The sequence below is a fragment of the Kogia breviceps genome, chromosome 1, assembly GCF_026419965.1.
Source record: "Kogia breviceps isolate mKogBre1 chromosome 1, mKogBre1 haplotype 1, whole genome shotgun sequence".
Classification (NCBI taxonomy): Eukaryota; Metazoa; Chordata; class Mammalia; order Artiodactyla; family Physeteridae; genus Kogia; species Kogia breviceps.
In genome coordinates, this window is record NC_081310.1 from 126,705,329 (window position 1) to 126,728,543 (window position 23,215).

General features: G+C 37.8%; 1 protein-coding gene across 1 annotated transcript in view; it reads left to right on the forward strand.

Moving 5' to 3' along the window:
* Positions 1-23,215, forward strand: part of COL24A1 (collagen type XXIV alpha 1 chain) — a 395,634-nt gene that overhangs the window by 273,526 nt on the left and 98,893 nt on the right. The window contains exons 36-37 of the mRNA XM_059061755.2: positions 1,534-1,587; positions 1,744-1,851. Of these exons, the coding sequence (XP_058917738.1) occupies positions 1,534-1,587; positions 1,744-1,851 (162 nt within the window). The remainder of the gene's footprint in view (positions 1-1,533; positions 1,588-1,743; positions 1,852-23,215) is intronic.

Sequence of the window (23,215 nt, forward strand, 5' to 3'; positions counted from 1 at the left end):
TAATTTAGTAGCATTGAGAGTTCTAACCACACACATCCTTTTCCTCAGAATCAGATGTACTCAGCAGAATCCTTGCCAAACGTGTGGATTCACTGTGATGGTCACTAACGTTAGCATGAAGAAGAAATTCACAAATACTAGTGATCAACTCTCATGCTATTTCTGGACGTAACAAGACAGACAGACATTGAAATCTAATTTGTGTTTAGAAAAACAACAACAAAAAACTAGAGTCGTGCAAAGTTAACAAGATTCAAAGAAATAACTGTAGATAATTGTGATGAGATAGCTTACAGAAGTTATTCTAATATAGACAGTGGTTAATTTAAGCTGTGGTAAGTTTTTTTCCAAGATAACAGGGACCAAGATAATTTTAAGAGACATTTGTTTACTAAAAGGTAAAGTTGGGAGATGTATTTTGAATTTGATTTCTTTCTTGTTCATTTTCCCCTTTTTTTCAGGGGGGTGGGAAGTATGAGGTCAGGGTATTGGAAGTGTCAGCAGTTGGAGCAATGAGCAACTGTTAAGACCCACTGATTAATTTACTTTTAAATAGTTCAGGTGGCAGGAGAGCCAGTACTTCTTTAGTAGCTTCATAAATTGTGGCTCTACATTTCTACAAGTTGTGTGTCTAGAAGACAACTTCCAAATATACCAGGGCCTTGATAGTCACCTCTTCTCTGTAAGGGAGAAAATACAGACCCTAAAAATCTGGTACACTGATTTTAACTGAATTAAGTTGTATTAATCCATGTAAATTAAGAAAAGCAAGATAGTATAATTTTGGGCTTCCCTAGTGGCGAAGTGGTTGAGGGTCCGCCTGCCATACAATTGGATAAAAAAAGAAAGGGGTATTTAGACAGCAGGCTGGGACAGGACAGGCGAAGCGAAGCAAACGCCACCAGAAAGGGGAACTTGATTTCTCCCTCCTTCTCTCATATAAAAATGCTGTGTTGGGGCTTCCCTGGTGGCGCAGTGGTTGAGAGTCCGCCTGCCGATGCAGGGAACACGTGTTCGTGCCCCGGTCCGGGAAGATCCCACATGCCGCGGAGCGGCTGGGCCCGTGAGCCATGGCTGCTGAGCCTGCGCATCCGGAGCCTGTGCTCCGCAACGGGAGAGGCCACAACAGTGAGAGGCCCGCGTACCACAAAAAAAAAAAAAAAAAAAAAAGATACTATAATTTTATGAAATTCAGTATTTACAGTCTTTGAACTAAGAAATATAGGTATAGCTGTCTAAATATCCAAAACTACCAAGTGAATACATATTACCTTTAATTAACTAAAAGTTATTAATATTCTGAGACCATCTTGTGTTTGAATTTACAGTGCTATGACACTTTAAATCATCTTCAGAGTTATTCCAGGCAAATTAAATCATGTTCATTATACTTTCATATACTGCTTATAAATAAAGTAGAAGTAGAAATAAATGTATATAAACCTGCTACTTCTATAGATACCAGGGGCAAAAAATAAATTTAGATAAATGATTTCGTGAAATAATAAATCTTACGTTTCTACTACCAAATAGGGTGAACCAGGAGCTGCTGGAGAAGAAGGTCTCCAGGGTAAAGATGGAGTAAAGGTAAATTATACTTTTAACATTATGATTAAGGTAAATGTTTTTGAGAAATCTTTCAAATATTACACGTAATTTTTAACGTGCCAACAAATATCTCTTATTGCGTGGCATAATTATTTTACTACTTTACCTTTCTCAAAAATTTTTACTGGGTTACAGGGGAATCCAGGAAGAAGGGGACTTCCTGGAAAGGATGGAGAAAAAGGAGAGACAGGCTTACCAGGGACCACAGGGTCCCTGGGTGGACCAGGTGTAATCGGTCCTCCGGTGAGTACTGCTGGGTTCAATACTCAGTGAACTCAGTCCTCTACACACACACACACACACACACACACACACACACACACACACACACACACACAAGTGTGAGCCACACACACACATTCTTGACCCCCTTATATGTCCATTTGGTATTTGAAGGTGTGGAACTATGGCTTGAGTAAAGAACAAACCAGGGACTGATTATCAGCCTTCCTAACATCCAAGGAAAAAAGATACTTTTCCCATGTGTCACACATGCTATTGAACTTCTTCATTTTTTTCTCACTTTATTGTGATGTAATTGACATGTATTATATAAGTTATGTAAGTTTACAGTACATGACCTGTTGAGTTGTTATGCATAAATATTGCTAAATGATTACCATAATAAGTTTAGTTAGCACATCTATCACCTCACATAGTTGCCTTTTTGTGTGTATGGTGAGAATTTTTAAGAGTTACTGTCTTTGCATCTTTCAAGTACACAATACAGTGTTGTTAACTATAGTCACCATGCTGTACATTAGATCTCCAGAGCTTATTCATCTTATAACTAGAAATTTGTACCCTTTGACCACCTTCACCTATTTTTCCCATCTCTTCACCCCTGGCAACACCAAACAACTCTGTTTCTATGAGTTCTTATGAGTTTCTTTAGGTAATACATATTCATGAGATCATACAGTATTTGTCTTTCTCTGACTTATTTCACAAGCATAATGCTTTCAAGGTCTATCCATGTTGTTTCAAATAGCAGAATTTCCTTTTTATGACTGAATAATATTACATTGTATACATAGAGAACATATATATGTGTGTGTATATGATCACATTTTTTCAAATATTAGTTGACCTTATATGCATGGGTTTATTTCTGGGCTCTTGATTCTCTTCTTTTGGTCTATATATCTGTTTTAATGCCGGTACCATACTGTTTTGGTTAATATAGTTTTGTATTGATATGGTCTGAAATTAGGAAGTGTGATGCCTCCAGCCTTGTTCTTCTTTCTCAAGATGGTTTTAGCTATTCGGTGTCTTTTATGGTTCCATGAAAATTTTAGAATTGCTTTTTTCTATTTTGATTTTTAAAAAGTGCCTGGAATCTTAATAGGGATTATTGTGAATCTATAGATTGCTATGGATAGTATGGACATTTTAACAATATGTGAAAATGAGATATTTTTTCCATTTATTTGTATTTTATTCAGTTTCTTTCATCAGTGTCTTCTAGTCTTCAGTGTATAGATATTTTACCTCCTGGGTTATATTTATTCTAAGTATTTTATTGTTTTTGATGCTATTGTAAATGGGATTATTTTCTTTATTTCTTTTTCAGATAATTTGTTGTTAGTGTGTGGAAATATGACTGGGTTTTTGTAGGTCTGTATGACAGACTCTAGGTCCATCCACCTCACTTCAAATAACTCAATTTCGTTTCCTTTTATGGCTGAGTAATATTCCATTGTATATATGTGCCACATCTTCTTTATCCATTCATTTGTCAATGGACACTTAGGTTGCTTCCACGTCCTGGCTATTGTAAATACAGCTGAAAAATACTTCTAAAAGGGAAGTTTATAGTGATAAATTCCACATTAGAAAAAGGGAAAGACCTTAAATAAGTAACCTAACTTTACTCTTTAAGGAAGTGGACGAAGAAGAACAAAATAAGGCCAAAGTTAGCAAGAAGGAAGTGATAAAGATTAGAGCAGGAATAAGTGAAATAGAGGATAGGAAAATAATAGAAAAAATTAATAAGAGTTGGTTTTTAAAAATGGTAAACAGTGGAAGTTGTGCACCATCATTCACAATGTTAGACTCTAACATGAAGCTGCAGCCAAAAGGTCTAACAGCACTGTAGAGTGTATAGGCATGTACATACATGGCCACTCTGTCTGCAAGATGCTTTAGTGGAATGTTATATCCAAAGTTAGATCTAAAGTTGAAAGCCTCTTCTCTTGCAATGTCTGCTAAAGAACGAGCATCTGCCAACAAACCTGCTACTGCCATTCCAACATGCCGATCAACATTAAAAAGTTGTTTGTTAGCACCTTCTTCATAAAATTTAGAAAGGACTAATTTTTCTACCCCAAAGACAACGCCATCTTTATATCTGATTCCAATAGCTGTACTACTATTTTCCACAGGCTTCATAGCATACTCAACTTGAAAAACTCTTCCATCAGGAGACAATGTAGAGGCTGGCAGGTCATACCCAGTGCCGATTGAGCTCATCATGCTAAAACCACTGGGACACCTAGAGCTTCAAGGTCTGAGGAATATTTTTTAATTTCCATGTATTTGTGAGTTTTACAACTTTTCTCTCCTGTTGTTGATTTCTAGTTTCATACCATTGTGGCTGGAAAGATACTTGATATAATTTCTATCTAACTGTATTTATAGAGACTTGTATTGTGGCCTTACATATGATCTATCTACAAAAATGTTCCATGTGAACATTTTTACATTTTTTGAGAAGAATGTGTATTCTGCTACTGTTGGATGGAATGTTCTTTATATGTCCATTACATCTATCTGGCTTGTAGTGTTGTTCAAATCTTGTTTCCTTATTAATTTTCTGTCTGGTAGATGTAGCCATTTTAGAGAGTAGGATATTAAAGTCCCCAAACAAGATAGTATTGCTGCTTATTTCTCCTTTTATTTCTGTTAGTATTTACTTTATATATTTAGATACTCCAATGTTTGGCACATAAATATTTATAATTATTATATATTACAATTAATTGACCCATTTATCATTATTAATGACCTTCCTTGTCTCTTGTGACTGTTTTCAGCTTAAAATCTATTTTATCTGATATAAGTATAGCTATCCCTGCTTTCTTTTGGTTATCATTTGCCTGAAATATCTTTCCTCATCCCTTCCCTCTCAGTCTTTGTGTGTCCTTAAAGCTTAAGTGAGTCTCTTGTAGGCAGCATATACCTGGGTCTCTTTTTTTAAATCCTTTCAGTCATTCTGTCTTTTGATTGGATAAGTTAATCCATTTACAATTAAAGTAATTATTGATAAGTAAGGACTTCCTATTTCCATTGTGCTCATTGTTTGCTGATTCTTTTACAGACTCTTAGTTCATTGCTTCCTCACTTGCCCTTTTCCTTTGTGATTTTTGGACTTTTGTAGCAGTGTGCCTTGAATCCTTTATCATAATCTTGTGTATCTACTACATGTTTTTCCTTTGTGGCTCACATAAAATAGATTACAATTCTAACATCATAGTTTAAGCAGATAAAACTTAACTTTGATATCATACAGAAACTTTATATGTTTACTTCTTTCTCCCCCCTCACATTTTAGGTTATTGATGTTACAGTTTAATCTTTTTATATTCTTTATCCAATAACAAATTATTCTCATTATGGTTATTTTTGTTGTTGTTGTTTTTGTTTTCTAAAATAATGGGTTCATTGAGATGTAATGCACATACCATAAAATTCACATGTTTAAAGTGTACAATTTAGTGGTTTATAGTACATTCAAAAAGTTGTGCAATCGTAACGACTGTCTAATTCCAGAACATTTTCATCGTGCCAAAAACAAACCCTGTACCCACTACCAGTCATTCGCCATTCTCCCCTTCACCTACCCTCTGGCAACCACTAATTTACTCTCTGTCTCTGTAGATTTTCCTATTCTGGACGATGTTTAACTTTTTGAAGTGTAAAAAAGAATTCTTTGTTTCTTTTTTTTTTTTTTTAACAACCCACCCCACTCCACTTTCCACCCTTGGTGTCCATACGTATGTTCTCTACATCTGTGTCTCAATTTCTGCCCTGCAAACCAGTTCACCTGTACCATTTTTCTAGGTTCCATATATATGCATTAATATATGATACTTGTTTTTCTCTTTCTGACTGACTTCACTCTGTTTGACAGTCTCTAGATCAATCCATGTCTCTACAAATGACCCAATTTCGTTCCCTTTTTTGGCTGAATAATATTCCATTGTATATATGTACCACATCTTCTTTATCCATTCATCTGTCGATGGGCATTTAGGTTGCTTCCATGATCTGGCTATTGTAAATAGTGCTGCAATGAACAATGGGGTGCATGTGTCTTTTTATTTTAATTTAAATTTGTTTATTTTTTTATACAACAGGTTATTATTAGTCATCCATTTTATACACATCAGTGTATACATGTCAATCCCAATCTCCCAATTCATCACACCACAACCCCCCACCCCCGCCGCTTTCCTCATGTGTCTTTTTGAATTATGGTTTTCCCAGGGTATATGTCCAGTAGTGAGATTGCTGGGTCATATGGTAGTTCTATTTTTAGTTCTCTGAGGAACCTCCACACTGTTCTCCATAGTGGCTGTATCAATTTACATTCCCACCAACAGTGCAAGAGGATTCCCTTTTCTCCACACGCTCTCCAGCATTTGTTGTTTGTAGGTTTTCTCATGATGCCCATTCTAACTGGTGTGAGGTGATACCTCGTTATAGTTTTCATTTGCATTTCTGTAATAATTAGTGATGTTGAGCAGCTTTTCATGTGCTTCTTGGCCATCTGTATGTCTTCTTTGGAGAAATGTCTATTTAGGTCTTCTGCCCATTTTTGGATTGGGTTGTTCGTTTATTTAATATTGAGCTTCATGAGCTGTTTATATATTTTGGAAATTAATCCTTTGTTGATTAGTTTGCAAACATTTTCTTCCATCTTGAGGGTTGTCTTTTGGTCTTGTTTATGGTTTCCTTTGCTGTGCAACAGCTTTTAAGTTTCATTAGGTCCCATTTGTTTATTTTTGTTTTTATTTCCATTACTCCAGGAGGTGGATCAAAAAAGATCTTACGGTAATTTATGTCAAACAGTGTTCTTCCTATGTTTTCCTCTAAGAGTTTTATAGTGTCTGGTCTTACATTTAGGTCTCTATTCCATTTTGAGTTTATTTTTGTGTATGGTGATAGGGAGTGTTCAAATTTTACTCTTTTACATATAGCTGTCCAGTTTTCCCTGCACCACTTGTTGAAGAGAATGTCTTTTCTCCATTGTATATCCTTGACTCCTTTGTCATAGATTAGGTGACCATAGGTGCATGGGTTTATCTCTGGGCTTTCTATCTTGTTTCATTGATTTGTATTTCTGTTTTTGTACCAGTACCGTATTGTCTTGATTACTGTAGCTCTGTAGTATAGTCTGAAATCAGGGACTCTGATTCCTCCAGCTCCGTTTTTTTCCCTTAAGACTGCTTTAGCTATGTGGGGTCTTTTATGTCTCCATACAAATTTTAAGATTTTTTGTTCTAGTTCCATAAAAAATGCTATTGGTAATTTGATAGGGATTGCATTAAATCTGTAGATTGCTTTGGGTACTATAGTCATTTTCACAATATTGGTTCTTCCAATCCAAGAACATGGTAAATCTCTCCATCTGTTGGTATCATCTTTAATTTCTTTCATCAGTGTCTTATAGTTTTCTGCATACAGGTCTTTTGTCTCCCTAGGTAAGTTTATTCCTAGGTATTTTATTCTTTTTGTTGCAATGGTAAATGGGAGTGTTTCCTTAATTTCTCTTTCAGATTTTTCATCATTACAGTATAGGAATGCAAGAGATTTCTGTGCATTAATTTTGTATCCTGCAGCTTTACCAAATTCATTGATAAGCTCTAGTAGTTTTCTGGTGGCATCTTTAGGATTCTCTCTATATAGTATCATGTCATCTGCAAACAGTGACAGTTTTACTTCTTCTTTTCCAATTAGTATCCATTTTATTTCTTTTTCTTCTCTGATTTCTGTGGCTAGGACTTCCAAAACTATGTTGAATAATAGGAGTGAGAGTGGGCATCCTTGTCTTGTTCCTGATCTTAGAGGAAATGCTTTCAGTTTTTCACCGTTGAGAATGATGTTTGCTATGAGTTTGTCATATATGGCCTTTATTATGTTGAGGTAGGTTCCCTCTATGCCCACTTTCTGGAGAGTTTTTATCATAAATGGGTGTTGAATTTTGTCAAAAGCTTTTTCTTCATCTATTGAGATGATCATATGGTTTTTATTCTTCAAGTTGTTAATATGGTGTATCACATTGATTGATTTGCATATATTGAAGAATCCTTGAATCCCTGGGATAAATCCCACTTGATCATGGTGTATGATCCTTTTAATATTTTGTTGGATTATGTTTGCTGGTATTTTGTTGAGGATTTTTGCATCTATATTCATCAGTGATATTGGTCTGTAATTTTCTTTTTTTGTAGTGTCTTTTTCTAGTTTTGGTATCAGGGTGATGGTGGCCTCACAGAATGAGTTTGGGAGTGTTCCTTCCTCTGCAAATTTTTGGAAGAGTTGGAGAAGGATGGGTATTAGCTTTTCTCTAAACGTTTGATAGAATTCACCTGTGAAGCCATCTGGTCCTGGACTTTGGTTTGTTGGAAAATTCTTAATCACAGTTTCAATTTCATTCCTTGTGATTGGTCTGTTCATATTTTCTATTTCTTCCTGGTTCAGTCTTGGAAGTTTATATCTTTCTAAGAATTTGTCCATATCTTCCAGGTTGTTCATTTTATTGGCAGATTATTGCTTGTAGTAGTCTCTTAGGATGCTTTGTATTTCTGAGGTGTCTGTTTTAACTTCTCCTTTTTCATTTCAATTTTATTGATGTGAGTCCTCTCCCTCTTTTTCTTGATGAGTCTGGCTAATGGTTTATCAATTTTGCTTATCTTCTCAAAGAACCAGCTTTTAGTTCTATTGATCTTTGCTGTGGTTTTCTTCATTTCTATTTCATTTATTTCTGCTCTGATCTTTATGATTTCTTTCCTTCTGCTACCTTTGGGTTTTGTTTGTTCTTATTTCTCTAGTTCCTTTACAAGTAAGGTTAGATTGTTTATTTGAGATTTTTCTTGTTTCTTGAGGTAGGCTTGTATAGCTATAAACTTCCCTCTTAGAACTGCTTTTGCCACATCCCAGAGGTTTTGGATCGTCATGTTTTCATTGTGATTTGTCTCTAGGTATTTTTTTATTTCCTCTTTGATTTGTTCAGCGATCTCTTGGCTTAGTAATATACTGTTTAGCCTCCATGTGTTTGTGTTTTTTACGTTTCTTCCCTGTAATTGATTTCTATTCTCATAGCGTTGTGGTCAGAAAAGATGCTTGATATGATTTCAATTTTCTTAAGTTTACTGAGGCTTGATTTGTGACCCAAGATGTGATCTATCCTGGAGAATGTTCTGTGCACACTGGAGAAGAAAGTGTAATCTGCTGTTTTTGATGGATTGTCTTATAAATATCAATTAAATCTCTCTGGTCTGTTGTGTCATCTAAAGTTTGTGTTTCCTTATTAATGTTCTGTTTGCATAATCTGTCCATTGGTGTAAGTGAGGTGTTAAAGTCACCCAGTATTATTGTGTCAGTGTCGATTTCCTCTTTTATAGCTGTTAGCAGTTGCCTTATGTATTGAAGTGCTCCTATGTTGGGTGCATATATATTTATAATTGTTATATCTTCTTCTTGGATTGATTCCTTGATCATTATGTAGTGTCCTTCCTTGTCTCTTGTAACATTTTAAAGTCTGTTTTATCTGATATGAGTATTGCTACTCCAACTTTCATTTTTGTGTGTGTGTGTTACGTGGGCCTCTCACCATTGTGGCCTCTCCTGTTGTGGAGCACAGGCTCCGGACGCGCAGCCTCAACAGCCATGGCTCACGGGCCCAACCGCTCCGTGGCATGTGGGATCTTCCTGGACCGGGGCACGAACTGGTGTCCCCAGCATTGGCAGGCAGACTCTCAACCACTGCGCCACCAGGGAAGCCCTCCAGCTTTCTTTTGATGTCCATTTGCATGGAATATCTTTTTCCATCCCCTCACTTTCAGTCTGTATGTGTCCCTAGGTCTGAAGTGGGTCTCTTGTAGACAGCATATATATGGGTCTTGTTTTTGTATCCATTCAGTGAGCCTGTGTCTTTTGGTTAGAGCATTTAATCCATTCACGTTTAAGGTAATTATCCATATGTATATTCCTGTTACCATTTTCTTAATTGTTTTGGGTTTGTTTTTGTAGGTCCTTTTCTTCTCTTGTGTTTCCCACTTAGAGAAGTTCCTTTAGCATTTGTTTTAGAGCTGGTTTGGTGGTGCTGAATTCTGTTAGCCTTTGCTTGTCTGTAAAGCTTTTGATTTCTCCATTGAATCTGAATGAGATCCTTGCTGGGTAGAGTAATCTTGGTTGTAGGTTCTTCCTTTTGATCACTTTAAGTGTATCATGCTACTCCCTTCTGGCTTGTAGAGTTTCTGCTGAGAAATCAGCTGTTAACCTTATGGGAGTTCCCTTGTATGTTATTTGTCATTTTTCCCTTGCTGCTTTCAATAATTTTTCTTTGTCTTTAATTTTTGCCAATTTGATTACTGTGTGTCTCAGCATGTTTCTCCTTGGGTTTATCCTGTATGGGATTCTCTGCGCTTCCTGGACTTGGGTGGCTATTTCCTTTCCCATGTTAGGGAAGTTTTCGACTATAATCTCTTCAGATATTTTCTCAAGTCCTTTCTGTCTCTCTTCTCCTTCTGGGACCCCTATAATGCAAATGTTGTTGCATTTAATGTTGTCCCAGAGGTCTCTTAAGCTGTCTTCATTTCTTTTCATTCTTTTTTCTTTATTCTGTTCTGCAGCAGTGAATTCCACCATTCTGTCTTCCAGGTCACTTATCCCTTCTTCTGCCTCAGTTATGCTGCTATTGATTTCTTCTAGTGTATTTTTCAGTTCAGTTAATTGTGTTGTTCATCTTTGTTTGTTTTTTCTTTAATTCTTCTAGATCTTTGTTAAACATTTCTTGCATCTTTGCCTAGATCTTTGCCTCCATTCTTTTTCCAAGGTCTTGGATCATCTTCACTGTCATTATTCTGAATTCTTCTGGAAGGTTGCCTATCTCCACTTCATTTAGTTGTTTTTCTGGGGTTTTATCTTGTTCCTTCATCTGGTACATAGCCCACTGCCTTTTCATCTTGTCTGTCTTTCTGTGAATATGGTTTTTGTTCCACAGGCTGAAGGATTGTAGTTCTTCTTGCTTCTGCTGTCTGCCTTCTGGTGGATGAGGCTATCTAAGTGGGGACTGGTGGTGGGTGGAGCTGGCTGTTGCTCTGGTGGTCAGAGCTCAGTAAAACTTTTATCTTCTTGTCTGCTGATGGATGGGGCTTGGTCCCCTCCCTATTGGTTGGCCTGAGGCAACCCAACACTGCAGCCTACCCAGGCTCTTTGGTGGGGCTAATGATGGACTCTGGGAGGGCTCACACCAAGGAGTACTTCCTAGAACTTCTGTTACCAGTGTCCTTGTCCTCATGGTGAGCCACAGACGCCCCCCACCTCTGCAGGAGACTCTCCAACACTAGCAGGTAGGTCTGGTTCAGTCTCTGTGGGGGGTCACTGCTCCTTCCCCTGGGTCCCGATGAGCACACTACTTTGTGTGTGCCCTCCAAGAGTGCAGTCTGTTTCCCACAGTCCTGTCAAAGACCTGCAATCAAATCCCGCTAGCCTTCAAAGTCTGATTCTCTAGGAATTCCTCCTCCCATTGCCGGACCCCCAGGTTCGGAATCCTGACGTGGGTCTCAGAACCTTCACTTCTGTGGGTGGACTTCTGTGGTATAAGTGTTCTCCAGTTTGTGAGTCACATGCACAGAAGTTATGGGGTTTGATTTTATTGTGATTGCGCCTCTCCTACCGTTTCATTGTGGCTTCCCCTTGTCTTTGGATGTGGGGCATCTTTTTTGGTGAGTTCCAGTGTCTTCCTGTCAATGATTGTTCAGCAGTTGATTGTGATTCTGGTGTTCTAACAAGAGGGAGTGAGAACACATCCTTCTACTCCACCATCTTGAACCAATCCCATTATGGTTATTTTTAATAAACTTGTGTTTTAACTTTTTACTAGAATTGTAAGTGATTTATGTACCACCATTACAATATTAGAGAATCTTGCTTTGAATATATATTTACCTTTAGTGGGGAGTTTCACACATTTATATGTTTTTACAATGTTATATTGTTATATTTCAGCTTCAAAAATGCCCTTTAGCATTTTTTGTAAGGCAGATTTAGTGGTGATGAACCCTTCAGCTTTTGTTTGTTTGGGAAAGTCTTTATCATGCCTTTATTCCTGAAGGACAGCTTTTCTGGGTATAGTGTTCTTGGTTAACAGGTTCTTTTTTTTTTCTTTCCATATTTTGAAGATGTTATTCCATTCTCTCCTGGTCTGCAAAATTTCTGCTGAGAAACCTACTTATAGTATTATTTAGGCTCCTTTATGTAATGATTCACGTTTCTCTTACTACTTTTAAAATTACCTCTTTGTTTTGACAATATAGTTACAGTCATCTCTCAATATCCGTAGGGGATTGGTTGCAGAACCCCCACAGGTACCAAAATCTGCACAATTTCCTTAAGTTCCTTACATAAAATGGCATAGTATTTGCATATAACCTACATACATTCTCCCATATACTTTAAATAACCTCTAGATTACTTACAATCTTAATACAATGTAAATGCTATGTAAATAGTTTTAAATACAGTACAAATGCTAAGTAAACCAGTGTCAGTTTGTGGCAAATTCATGTTTTGTTTTCGAGCTTTCTGAAATGTTTTTTGTAACATTTTTGATCCACAGTTGTTTGACTCTGCAGTCATGGAACCGGCAGATACTGAGGGCTGACTATAATGTGTCTCAAAATGACCTTTTCTGGGTTTAACCTGTTTGGGATTTTTGAGCCTCAAAAATCTGGACGTCTATTTCTCTCCCCAAGTTTGGGACATTTTCAGCCATTATATCTTTAAGTAGTCTTTCTGCTCTTTTCTCTTTTTATTCTCCCAGTATTCACACAATATTGTTTTATTTCACATAGTCCCTTAAGTATCATAGTCTTTTTCATTCTTTTTCATCCTTTTTTCTTTTTGTTCCTTGGGATAATTTCAAATGACTTATCTTTGAGTTCACTGATTCTTCTGCTTGGTCAAGTCTGCTGTTGAAACTCTATTGAGTTCTTCAGTTCAATCTTTTTTTTTTTTTTTTTTTTTGCGGTATGCGGGCCTCTCACTGCTGTGGCCTCTCCCGTCGCGGAGCACAGGCTCCGGACGCGCAGGCCCAGCGGCCATGGCTCACGGGCTTAGTCGCTCCGCGGCATGTGGGATCCTCCCGGACCAGGGCACGAACCCGTGTCTCCTGCATCGGCAGGCGGACTCTCAACCACTGCGCCACCAGGGAAGCCCTTCAGTTCAATCTTTATCTCTAGGATTTTTGTTTTGTTTATTCACATGGTTTCTATTTCTTTGTTGAACTTCTCATTTTTGTTCATGCATTGTTTTTCTAATTTCATTTAGTTATCTGTGTGTTCTTGAAGTTCACTGAACTTCTTTAAGAGGATTATTCTGAATTCTTTGTTAAGCAGTTCATAGATTTCCATTTCTTTAGTGTCAGTTATTGAAGCTTTATTAGTTTCTTTTGGTCTTGTCATGTTTACCTGATTCTTTATGCTCATAGTATCTTTGCATTGGTATTTACACATTTGAGTAAGTGGTCTCCTCTTCCAGACTTTACAGGTTTGTTTTGGCAGGGAAAGACCTTCACCAGTCTGCTTTGCTTAGCAGGAACTGGACGGATCAGCTTGTAGCATTTGTGGGCGGAACCAGCTTGCTATTGAGGTCTCCAGTTTGGTGAGGTTCCTACCCATGTTCTGAGGCAAGGGAAGAGTTGCCACTGGCTGGGCTCTGCTGTTGGGTTGGCCAGCTGGCTAGGCTCCACATTGTAGTGGGACCACTAACTAGGCAACCTGGTTGGGTAGGGGTGCTGGCTGGACTTCACAGTCAGATGGGGCCATTAGCTGGGTTCTGTAGTTACCTCTGGTAGGATATGGTCTCAGGCTGTGTTCCCTGGAATGACAGTAGCACTTGTTGGATTCTGCAGTTGGGCAAGGCCTCATGTTGTACTCTCTAACTGGATGTGGCCCCTGGCAGGACTCCATGTTCTGGTGGGGCCACTGACATTGTTTCACAATTGAATGGAGTTACAGGCTGTGCCCCAAATTTGGGCAGAGTTGCACACTATGCTTTGTGATCAGTTTGGGTACTGGATGTGCTCCTTTGTTGGATGAGGTCACTTGCCAGGCTGTCTGGTCAAGTGGGGCCTCCAGCTGTATCTCACAGATAATGCTCCATGATAAGATGGGGCTACCTTGCCTGGGCAAGGTTACAGGCTGTGTTTAGTAATTGGACAAGGCCGTAGGTGAAACTCTGCTGCTAGGTAGGGCTGTTAGCTGGGCCCCATATCTGGGAAGTACCTTAGACTGGACTCCAAGCCTTCACAGGGTCACTGTTCAGATTCCCTGGTCATGACGGGCCAGAGGCTATGCTCAACAGTTGGACAGGGCTGCTGGCTTGGCTCTCTGCCTGAACAAGGCTGTAGTATGGACTCCACAGCTGCCTAAGTTCGCTGGCCAATCTTTCTGTTTGAGCAGGATGGGAGTCTATGCTTAGCTGTTGAGCAGGGTTGCAGATTTACTCCCCTGCCCAGGCAGGGCCATATGACAGGCTCAAGAGCGTGTATGACCACTTTTCTGGGGATACAAGTCATGCAGAACTGCCAACCAAGCTCCCTAGCCAGACAGAGCCACCAGCTAAGGTCTGCAGATCCCTGGCCAGGATCTCTGCTCAGGTGCTACTACAAGCAGGAATGCAGTCCACTAACATTCGAGTGCTGGTTGCTATAAGCCATGCCCCCTTTCCCCATCTCTATCTGATCCCCAGTGGTCAAGCCCCCAGGTTTCCCAAATGATCCTCATGAAGACCTGACTGGGCAACCCTGGAAGCATCCTGCAGCAGTAGGGGAGGTGAATATCCACTTTGGGTTCTCCTTTTCCCACAGAGAAACTGTAGGCCAAGAGGATCACTCTGTGTGGTGCTGTGCCTGGGGGAAAGACAGTGCAATCCAAATGAAACCTCTCCTCTTACCCTTCTAATGTTCTTCTCAGTTCGTTTTTATATAAGAAAGTTATTAACAATTATTAATGTTTTAGCATGGATTTTTTTTTTTTTTTTTTTTTTTTTTTTTGGTACACAGGCCTCTCACTGTTGTGGCCTCTCCCTTCGCGGAGCACAGGCTCCGGACGCGCAAGCTCAGCGGCCGTGGCTCACGGGCCTAGCCGTTTCGTGGCATGTGGAATCCTCCCAGACCGGGGCATGAACCCGTGTCCCCTGCATCAGCAGGCGGATTCTCAACCACTGTGCAACCAGGGAAGCCCCAGCATGGATTTATTTTTCAGTCAACTAGCCTAGTTCCCTAAGAGAACGCTAAAGTTGATGGGGGGAATAGGGGGGACACAGAACTAAAAAAAAAAAAGAGAGGCCGAACCATGCCATAGGACAACACAGGCAGAAATTCCAGAGAGGGATGACACAGCATGACAAATGGTGATGGGGAGAGCAGAGATGAAAAAGGAGATCAAAACAAAACATGGAAAAATGATAAACACAGATTTCATCTGCTTCATAATTTTTCCCAGGAATAATCCTCTTGTATACATCATTGGTGCCTTTTTTAGTAACAACACATGTGTGTTTCTTTTTTATTCTTTTTGTTGTTTCCTTGGAATTTTAAATGCCTTTTAGCTCATAAACTCAATAAAAATACCACAGCATATTTTTTCAAAAGAATTTTCTGATCCAAGGAACTGTTGCTTAATCAGACAGCCTGATGTTGGATTTATTTTTGCACTTCAGAAAAATTCTTCCTTAGGGCAATGTCACAAAGATGCTACCTTAAAAATTCTTTAAAAAATAAACAAGAAAGAGAGTGAGAGAAAGAAATTTTAAAAATTATTTTCAAGTAAAGAGATGTTCTTCTTTCTAAAAAATTGGAAAATGATATCTGGTTTGAAAAATAAGGCAAGAGAAATGTCAGTAACAAATTCCCAAATCCAAGATGTAGATTCTTTGAATAAAGGAAAATATTTTGTATTTTATGCTTGAGTTCTGCTCTAAAATATTCAGTTGTCTAAATGCATAACTCTATATGAGGAAAATAGTTTGGAAGTTTCTCAGAAGAAACATCTGCCTGACTTATGGTCCTTCATTCATTTCTAAAAAAGTCTATTGTTCTGGTATCTAAGACCTAAACAGAGGTGAAGCTATGCACTCCAAAACTGAGTATATATAAATGAAATTATCTCGTTTTATTCCTTTACAACAAAACTTGATTGGATTTATTGAAGTGTTAGTTTTCCCATCTTTCTAGGGTGGTATGATATTAGGTAGAGGTGAATATCTTAAGAGAAGCTGAAATAAAATAATGCATGTTATTCTAAGGCTTTTTTGATAGACTCTTAAAAATGAAGTCAGAAAGATGAGAGGAATGAATATTAACAGTTAGAAAAGAATGAAGTATACCTGACTCTTGTTTCTAAGACAGTTTCCTTGGTAGCCCTGAAAAATAATCACTTTGGAAATTTGAGGTCAGTGGCATTAAGGAGTAAAGGATTATCTAAATCCTTATCTTCTGAATGATTCATATGACTCTGGTGTTAAACTTGTTTGTTCTGAACTGTTGTGTTGCAAAGCAGCACAAAATAGAAAGAACCCTGCACTGACCACTGTGCAAGAATTGTTGAAACCCCTGCTCTGTCACTAAAGAGCTGTACATTGTTGCGTGAGTCATTCTTTGGTTTCTTGGTTTACGTATTACACATAATAAAGGGGTAAGAACTATGCAGAACACCCCAAGAAGACTGTGCCAGGGAAGATGCTGAACTGGTAGGACTTTGCTCCTCCTTTTCCTGCTTGAATCAGAAAAGATCCTTGCATGTCTGTTTAACATAGTAGCTTCTATATAGGCTTTTTTGAGACAAAAAGCTTATATAGCCTTAAAAAAGCATTAGCTTGGATGTTTCTAAATTTATGTTAGCCTTACAAACTGTGACTCTCTAAAATGTATTTGTCCATTCACTAATTCAGTGAAGTTTATGAGTTCTTTCAGTGAGAGAACTCTGCCAAGAACTCTGCTAAGCCTTGGGGACACCACGGGGAACGAGAGGAGCAAGGTTCCTCATCTCAGATTTGATAATATCATGGAGATAACTGACATTAGACAAGATCATTGCAGGTTGTGATAAATGCAATGATGAAAGTAAACAGGCTGATGATAAAGGAAAACTGGTTAAGGGAAGGGGGAAGCCAACTAGTTATGGATAGAGAAACTGTTTACACTAGGGCAGGGAAGAACGTCTTCTCTAGATAGGGGAGGATTGAGTTGAGACCTGAGGAGTGAAAAGGAACCAGTCATGCAAAGAACTTTGGGAGATCCTTCAGGGTAGATAGAATAGCAAGGGCCAAGATGTGGAGATGAGAATGATCTAGGTATTTTTGGAAACGTTAAAGGAAGCTATTATAGCATAGTGAATAGTGAAAAGTTGTTTGGATGAGCTTGAGGAAATAGGTAGAAAGCAGATCATGAAGGACCTTTTAAACCACAGTAAAAATTTGGGTTTTATTTAAAATGTAGTAAGAAGCCACTGAAGGGTTTCAAGCAGAAGAAAAGCATTGTCTCTGATGGGAGCACTCTCTGTAACTTCCAAATTTTGTTTAACAGTGTCTAGTGTTATTGGCTATCACAAGGGATAAAATAAATTCAGGAAAAAGAAATCTATAAAATAAATTTGAATTACCAAAGCATGTGATATACCAAGACAATTAAGTGAGGGAAAGAATGGTCTTTTCAACAAATGATTCTAGAACTACTGGATATCTGCACACAAAATAATTAAGTTGGATCCTCCCTTATATTATACACAGAAATTAACTCAAACTGGGTCATAGACCTAAATGTAAGAGCTAAAACAATAAATGTCTTGGAAGACACCATAGGAGTAAAATCTTCATTACCTTGGGTTATGCTAAGCCTTCTTAGATAACACCAGAATTACAAGTAACAAAAGGAAAAATCGATAAATTGTACTCCATTAAAATTAAAAGTTTTATGTGTCAAAGAACACCATCAAGAAAGTGAAAAGACTCCCATAGAATGGGAGAAAATATTATTTGCAAGTTGTATACGATAAGGTACTGGTATCCAAAATACATAAAGAACTCTGACAACTCAATAATAAAAAGACATCCCAATTGAAAACTGGACAGTCTTTAAACAGATATTTCGCCAAAGAAAATATACAGTTGGCAAATAAGCACATGAAAAGATGCTCAACATCATTAGCTGTTAGGAAAATGCAAATAAAGCTACAATGAGATACCGCTTCACATCCACTAGGGTGGTTACAATAAGGAAAAGAAAACAGAAAATAACAGTGTTGATGAGAATGTAAAGAAACTGGAATCCTTATATATCATTGGTGGGGTGTAAAATTGTGCAGCCACTTTGTAAATCAGTTTGGTAGTCTCTCAAAATGTTAAAAACAGAGTTACCATTTGAACCATCAATTCTTGGTATATACCCCCAAGAGAATTGAAAACAGGATTCAAACAAAAACATTTACATGAATGTTCATAGCAGCATTATTTATGATAGCCAAAAAGTAGAAACAACACAAATGGTCATCAATTAACAAATGTCTATTAGTTAATGTAGTATGTTCACACAATGGAATATTATTTGGAATAAAAAGAAGTAATATACTGATCCATGCCACAACACTGATGAACCTTGAAAACATTATGCCTAGCAGCCAGTCATGAGAGACCACATATTATATGAAATGTCCCAAATAGGCAAATATCTAGAGACAGATAGTGAATTAGTGGTTGCCTAGGGCTGGGGAGGTTGGGAGGAAACTGGTAGTGACTGCTAGTGGGTACAGGGTTTCTTTTTGGGATGATGGAAATTGATTCTAAAATTGATTGTGGTGATGGTTGCACAACTCTGTGAATATACTAAAAACCATTATTAACCTGTATACTTTAAATGGATTTATAATGTGGTATGTGAATTATATCTCAATAAAATTGTTTTAAAAATATATGTGATGTGTTACTTCTGAGACAATACAGCTACTCTCAACAAAGTTTAAAATAATCAGTAGGGAATCCCAAATCCTTCCTCTGTGTTATAAGTAGACTGAACATCAATCCAACTATTCTCTGTCAACATGACATTTATTTAAAAGCATTCTTATTTCTTTAATCATTGAAGAAATCTATTAGAACATACACATTGTAGAAACTGCTGCTTTTTTTTCCAGTCTTTTCTGCAAGCCTCTAATTATACAAATGGGTTGCAGTGCGTCTTGTTAAACTTTTAAAACCCAACATTTTGGAGCAAAATATTACTTACACATTTCAGAACAAGCACGGAAATAAACCAGCCTAATATCAATGGAGGTTTACCACCACCACTCCCCAAAAGAAAAACAAACTATCTTTAAAGAGGAAAAAAGTGAACAGAAGAACCAGGGGAGATCTTTCTGATTATAATGACAGAAGAAAATGCAGCTTAGAGCACAGGCAACCCCTTTTCTCACACATAATGAGCTCTTCAAATATGTGTGAAAGTTTACTGTGCAAAAGGTTCCTAGTGGATCCATATGTTCTATTTCCTAGAAGCTAAAAAGTAGTATAAAAATCTGCCACTACCCTTTGCCTTTTATTCACAAACTTTGGTTTTACTTCCAACAGATAGTAAATGTTCTTTTTTTTTTTTTTAACATCTTTATTGGAGTATAATTGTTTTACAATAGTGTGTTAATTTTTCCTTTACAACAAACTGAATCAGTTATACATATACATATGTTCCCATATCTCTTCCCTCTTGCATCACCCTCTCTCCCACCCTCCCTATCCCACCCCTCTAGGTGGTCACAAAGCACAGAGGTGATCTCCCTGTCCATGCAGTAGCTTCCCACTAGCTATCTAATTTACATTTGATAGTGTATATATGTCCCTGCCACTCTCTCACTTCGTCACAGCCCACCCTTCCGCCTCCCCATATCCTCAAGTCCATGCTCGAGTAAGTCTGTGTTTTATTCCCATCCTACCACTAATCTCTTCATGACATTTTTTTCCCTTAGAGTCCATATATATGTGTTAGCATACGGTATTTGTTTTTCTCCTTCTGACTTACTTCACTCTGTATGACAGACTCCAGGTCCATCCACCTCATTATAAATAACTCAGTTTCATTTCTTTTTATGGCTGAGTAATATTCCATTGTATATATGTGCCACCTCTTCTTTATCCATTCATCTGTTGATGGACACTTAGGTTGCTTCCATGTCCTGGCTATTGTAAATAGAGCTGCAATGAACATTTTGGTACATGAGTCTTTCTGAATTATGGTTTTCTCAGGGTATATGCCCAGTAGTGGGATTGCTGGGTCGTATGGTAGGTCTATTTGTAGTTTTTTAAGGAACCTCCATACTGTTCTCCATAGCGGCTGTATCAATTTACATTCCCCCCAGCAGTGAAAGAGGGTTCCCTTTTCTCCACACCCTCTCCAGCATTTATTGTTTCTAGAGTTTTTGATGATGGCCAATCTGACGGGTGTGAGATGATATCTCATTGTAGTTTTGATTTGCATTTCTCTAATGATTAATGAGGTTGAGCATTCTTTCATGTGTTTGTTAGCAATCTGTATATCTTCTTTGGAGAAATGTCTATTTAGTTCTTCTGCCCATTTTTGGATTGGGTTGTTTGTTTTTTTGTTATTGAGCTGCATGAGTTGCTTATAAATTTTGGAAATTAATCCTTTGTCAGTTGCTTCATTTGCAAAAATTTTCTCCCATTCTGAGGGTTGTCTTTTGGTCTTGTTTATGGTATCCTTTGCTGTGCAAAAGCTTTTAAGTTTCATTAGGTCCCATTTGTTTATTTGTGTTTTTATTTCCATTTCTCTAGGAGATGGGTCAAAAAGAATCTTGCTGTGATTTATGTCGTATAGTGTTCTGCCTATGTTTTCCTCTAAGAGTTTGATAGTGTCTGGCCTTACATTTAGGTCTTTAACCCATTTTGAGTTTATTTTTGTGTGTGGTGTTAGGGAGTGTTCTAATTTCATACTTTTACATGTAGCTGTCCAGTTTTCCCAGCACCACTTATTGAAGAGGCTGTCTTTTCTCCACTGTATATCCTTCCCTCCTTTATCAAAGATAAGGTGACCATATGTGTGTGGGTTTATCTCTGGGCTTTCTATCCTGTTCCATTGATCTATATTTCTGTTTTTGTGCCAGTACCATATTGTCTTGATTACTGTAGCCTTGTAGTAGAGTCTGAAGTCAGGAAGCCTGATTCCTCCAGCTCCATTTCTCGTTCTCAAGATTGCTTTGGCTATTCGGGGTCTTTTGTGTTTCCATACAAATTGTGAAATTTTTTGTTCTAGTTCTGTAAAAAATGCCAGTGGTAATTTGATAGGGATTGCATTGAATCGGTAGATTGCTTTGGGTAGTATAGTCATTTTCACAATGTTGATTCTTCCAATCCAAGAACATGGTATATTTCTCCACCTATTTGTATCATCTTTAATTTCTTTCATCAGTGTCTTATAGTTTTCTGCATACAAGTCTTTTGTCTCCTTAGGTAGGTTTATTCCTAGATATTTTATTCTTTTTGTTGCAATGGTAAATGGGAGTGTTTTCTTAATTTCACTCTCAGATTTTTCATCATTAGTGTATAAGAATGCCAGAGATTTCTGTGCATTAATTTTGTATCCTGCAACTTTACCAAATTCATTGATTAGCTCTAGTAGTTTTCTGGTAGCATCCTTAGGATTCTCTATGTATAGTATCATGTCATCTGCAAACAGTGACAGCTTTACTTCTTCTTTTCCTATTTGGATTCCTTTTATTTCTTTTTCTTCTCTGATTGCTGTGGCTAGAACTTCCAAAACTATGTTGAATAAGAGTGGTGAGAGTGGGCAACCTTGTCTTGTTCCTGATCTTAGTGGAAATGGTTTCAGTTTTTCACCATGTAAATGTTCTTTAAGGTGTAATATATTTACAAATAAATACCTAGCAGACATGTTACTGTCTGATTAAGGCTAAATATTTTCTACTTTGGGCATGCATTCTATCATTCACTTATTAAATATTTATTAAGCATCAATTATATGCTGGACACAGTCCTGGGAACTAATATTACAACAATGAACTAAATAGACAAGGTCTCTACTGTCATGCAACATGTAGTGTGGAAAGGCAGTGTGAACAAGAATAATAATTTCTGATAGTGATAAGTGCTATGAAGAAAATAAAACATAGTAATGGGATAGAGAATGTCCTGATAAAGGGGCTACTTTAACTGAGATGGCCACAGAAGGATTACATGAGGTTACATTGAGCCAGATGCCTAAGGATAAGAAGAAGCCAGTCATGTGAATATCTGAAAAAAAGCTTTCTAGGCAGAGGAAACTTCTAATGCAAATGCCCCAAGGTAGAAAGGGCATTTATTAAATGCCCTATTTTTTTAAAAAAGGGGGGGTAGTCAAGTAGATAGAGTATAGTAAGTAACTGGGAAACACAATGTCAGAGAAATAGGAGGGAGGCAGATCACATAGGGGATTATAGACTATGATAAGAGGTTTGAAGATTACTCTACTTGCAATGGACAGCCATCTGGAAGGTTTAATACAGGGAGAGATGCTTGATTAACATTGTTGGTGATCATTTGTGTTGTTTCAAAGAAATGGAATGTAAGGGTAAAAGTGGACCAAACCACTTAGAAGTCTGTGGCAGTTGTGTAGATGAAAAAATGGTAGGGTGGTTTGGAATGCAGGGGAGCAATAGAGATAGTAAATAATGATCAGATTCAAGACATCTTGGAGATAGAGTTGACTGGATTTGCTCATGGTTTAGATGTTGAGAAAGAGGGAAAATATAATAAAGAATAAATCCTGGTTTTTAGGCGGAGCAACGGAGTGGTTGATCATACCATTAAGTGTGTAATAGGGTTACAAGTTGGCACTTATACATTTGCAAATATGTAATTTATTTATTTCAGGTTCATCTGGTTTTCCTCACAAGCCCTAACTTACTGATTAGTGAGGAGCGGTTGGGGAATTGGGGGAGACAAAGAGAAAATTTTTATATCCAATTCAATTGAACGCTTAATCTGTTCCTGTAATTTAGTCGTCTCTTTAGGTAGTGCTCAGACTCATGATGCTTAGTCTCTCAGATGTACCCATCTTCCACCTCCCTCTTTTACTCCTTTCTAATGTTGAGTCTGTGTTTGCTGTGGTGACAAAGACGAGGAGGGCTTAGATCTAGAGGCAGGTATTATTCATACTGATTGGTACGTGATAATGTCCCTTGTCAGTTTGCTTACTGCCCACCCTCGTGACCTTTGATGATGATGTCTCTAAGCTGGTAATTTTCATTTCTTTTTGGGGGGTGTTCCCTTGCTTAAATAGCCTGTCAGCATCTGCTAATCATTAGATCCATCTGAGGTC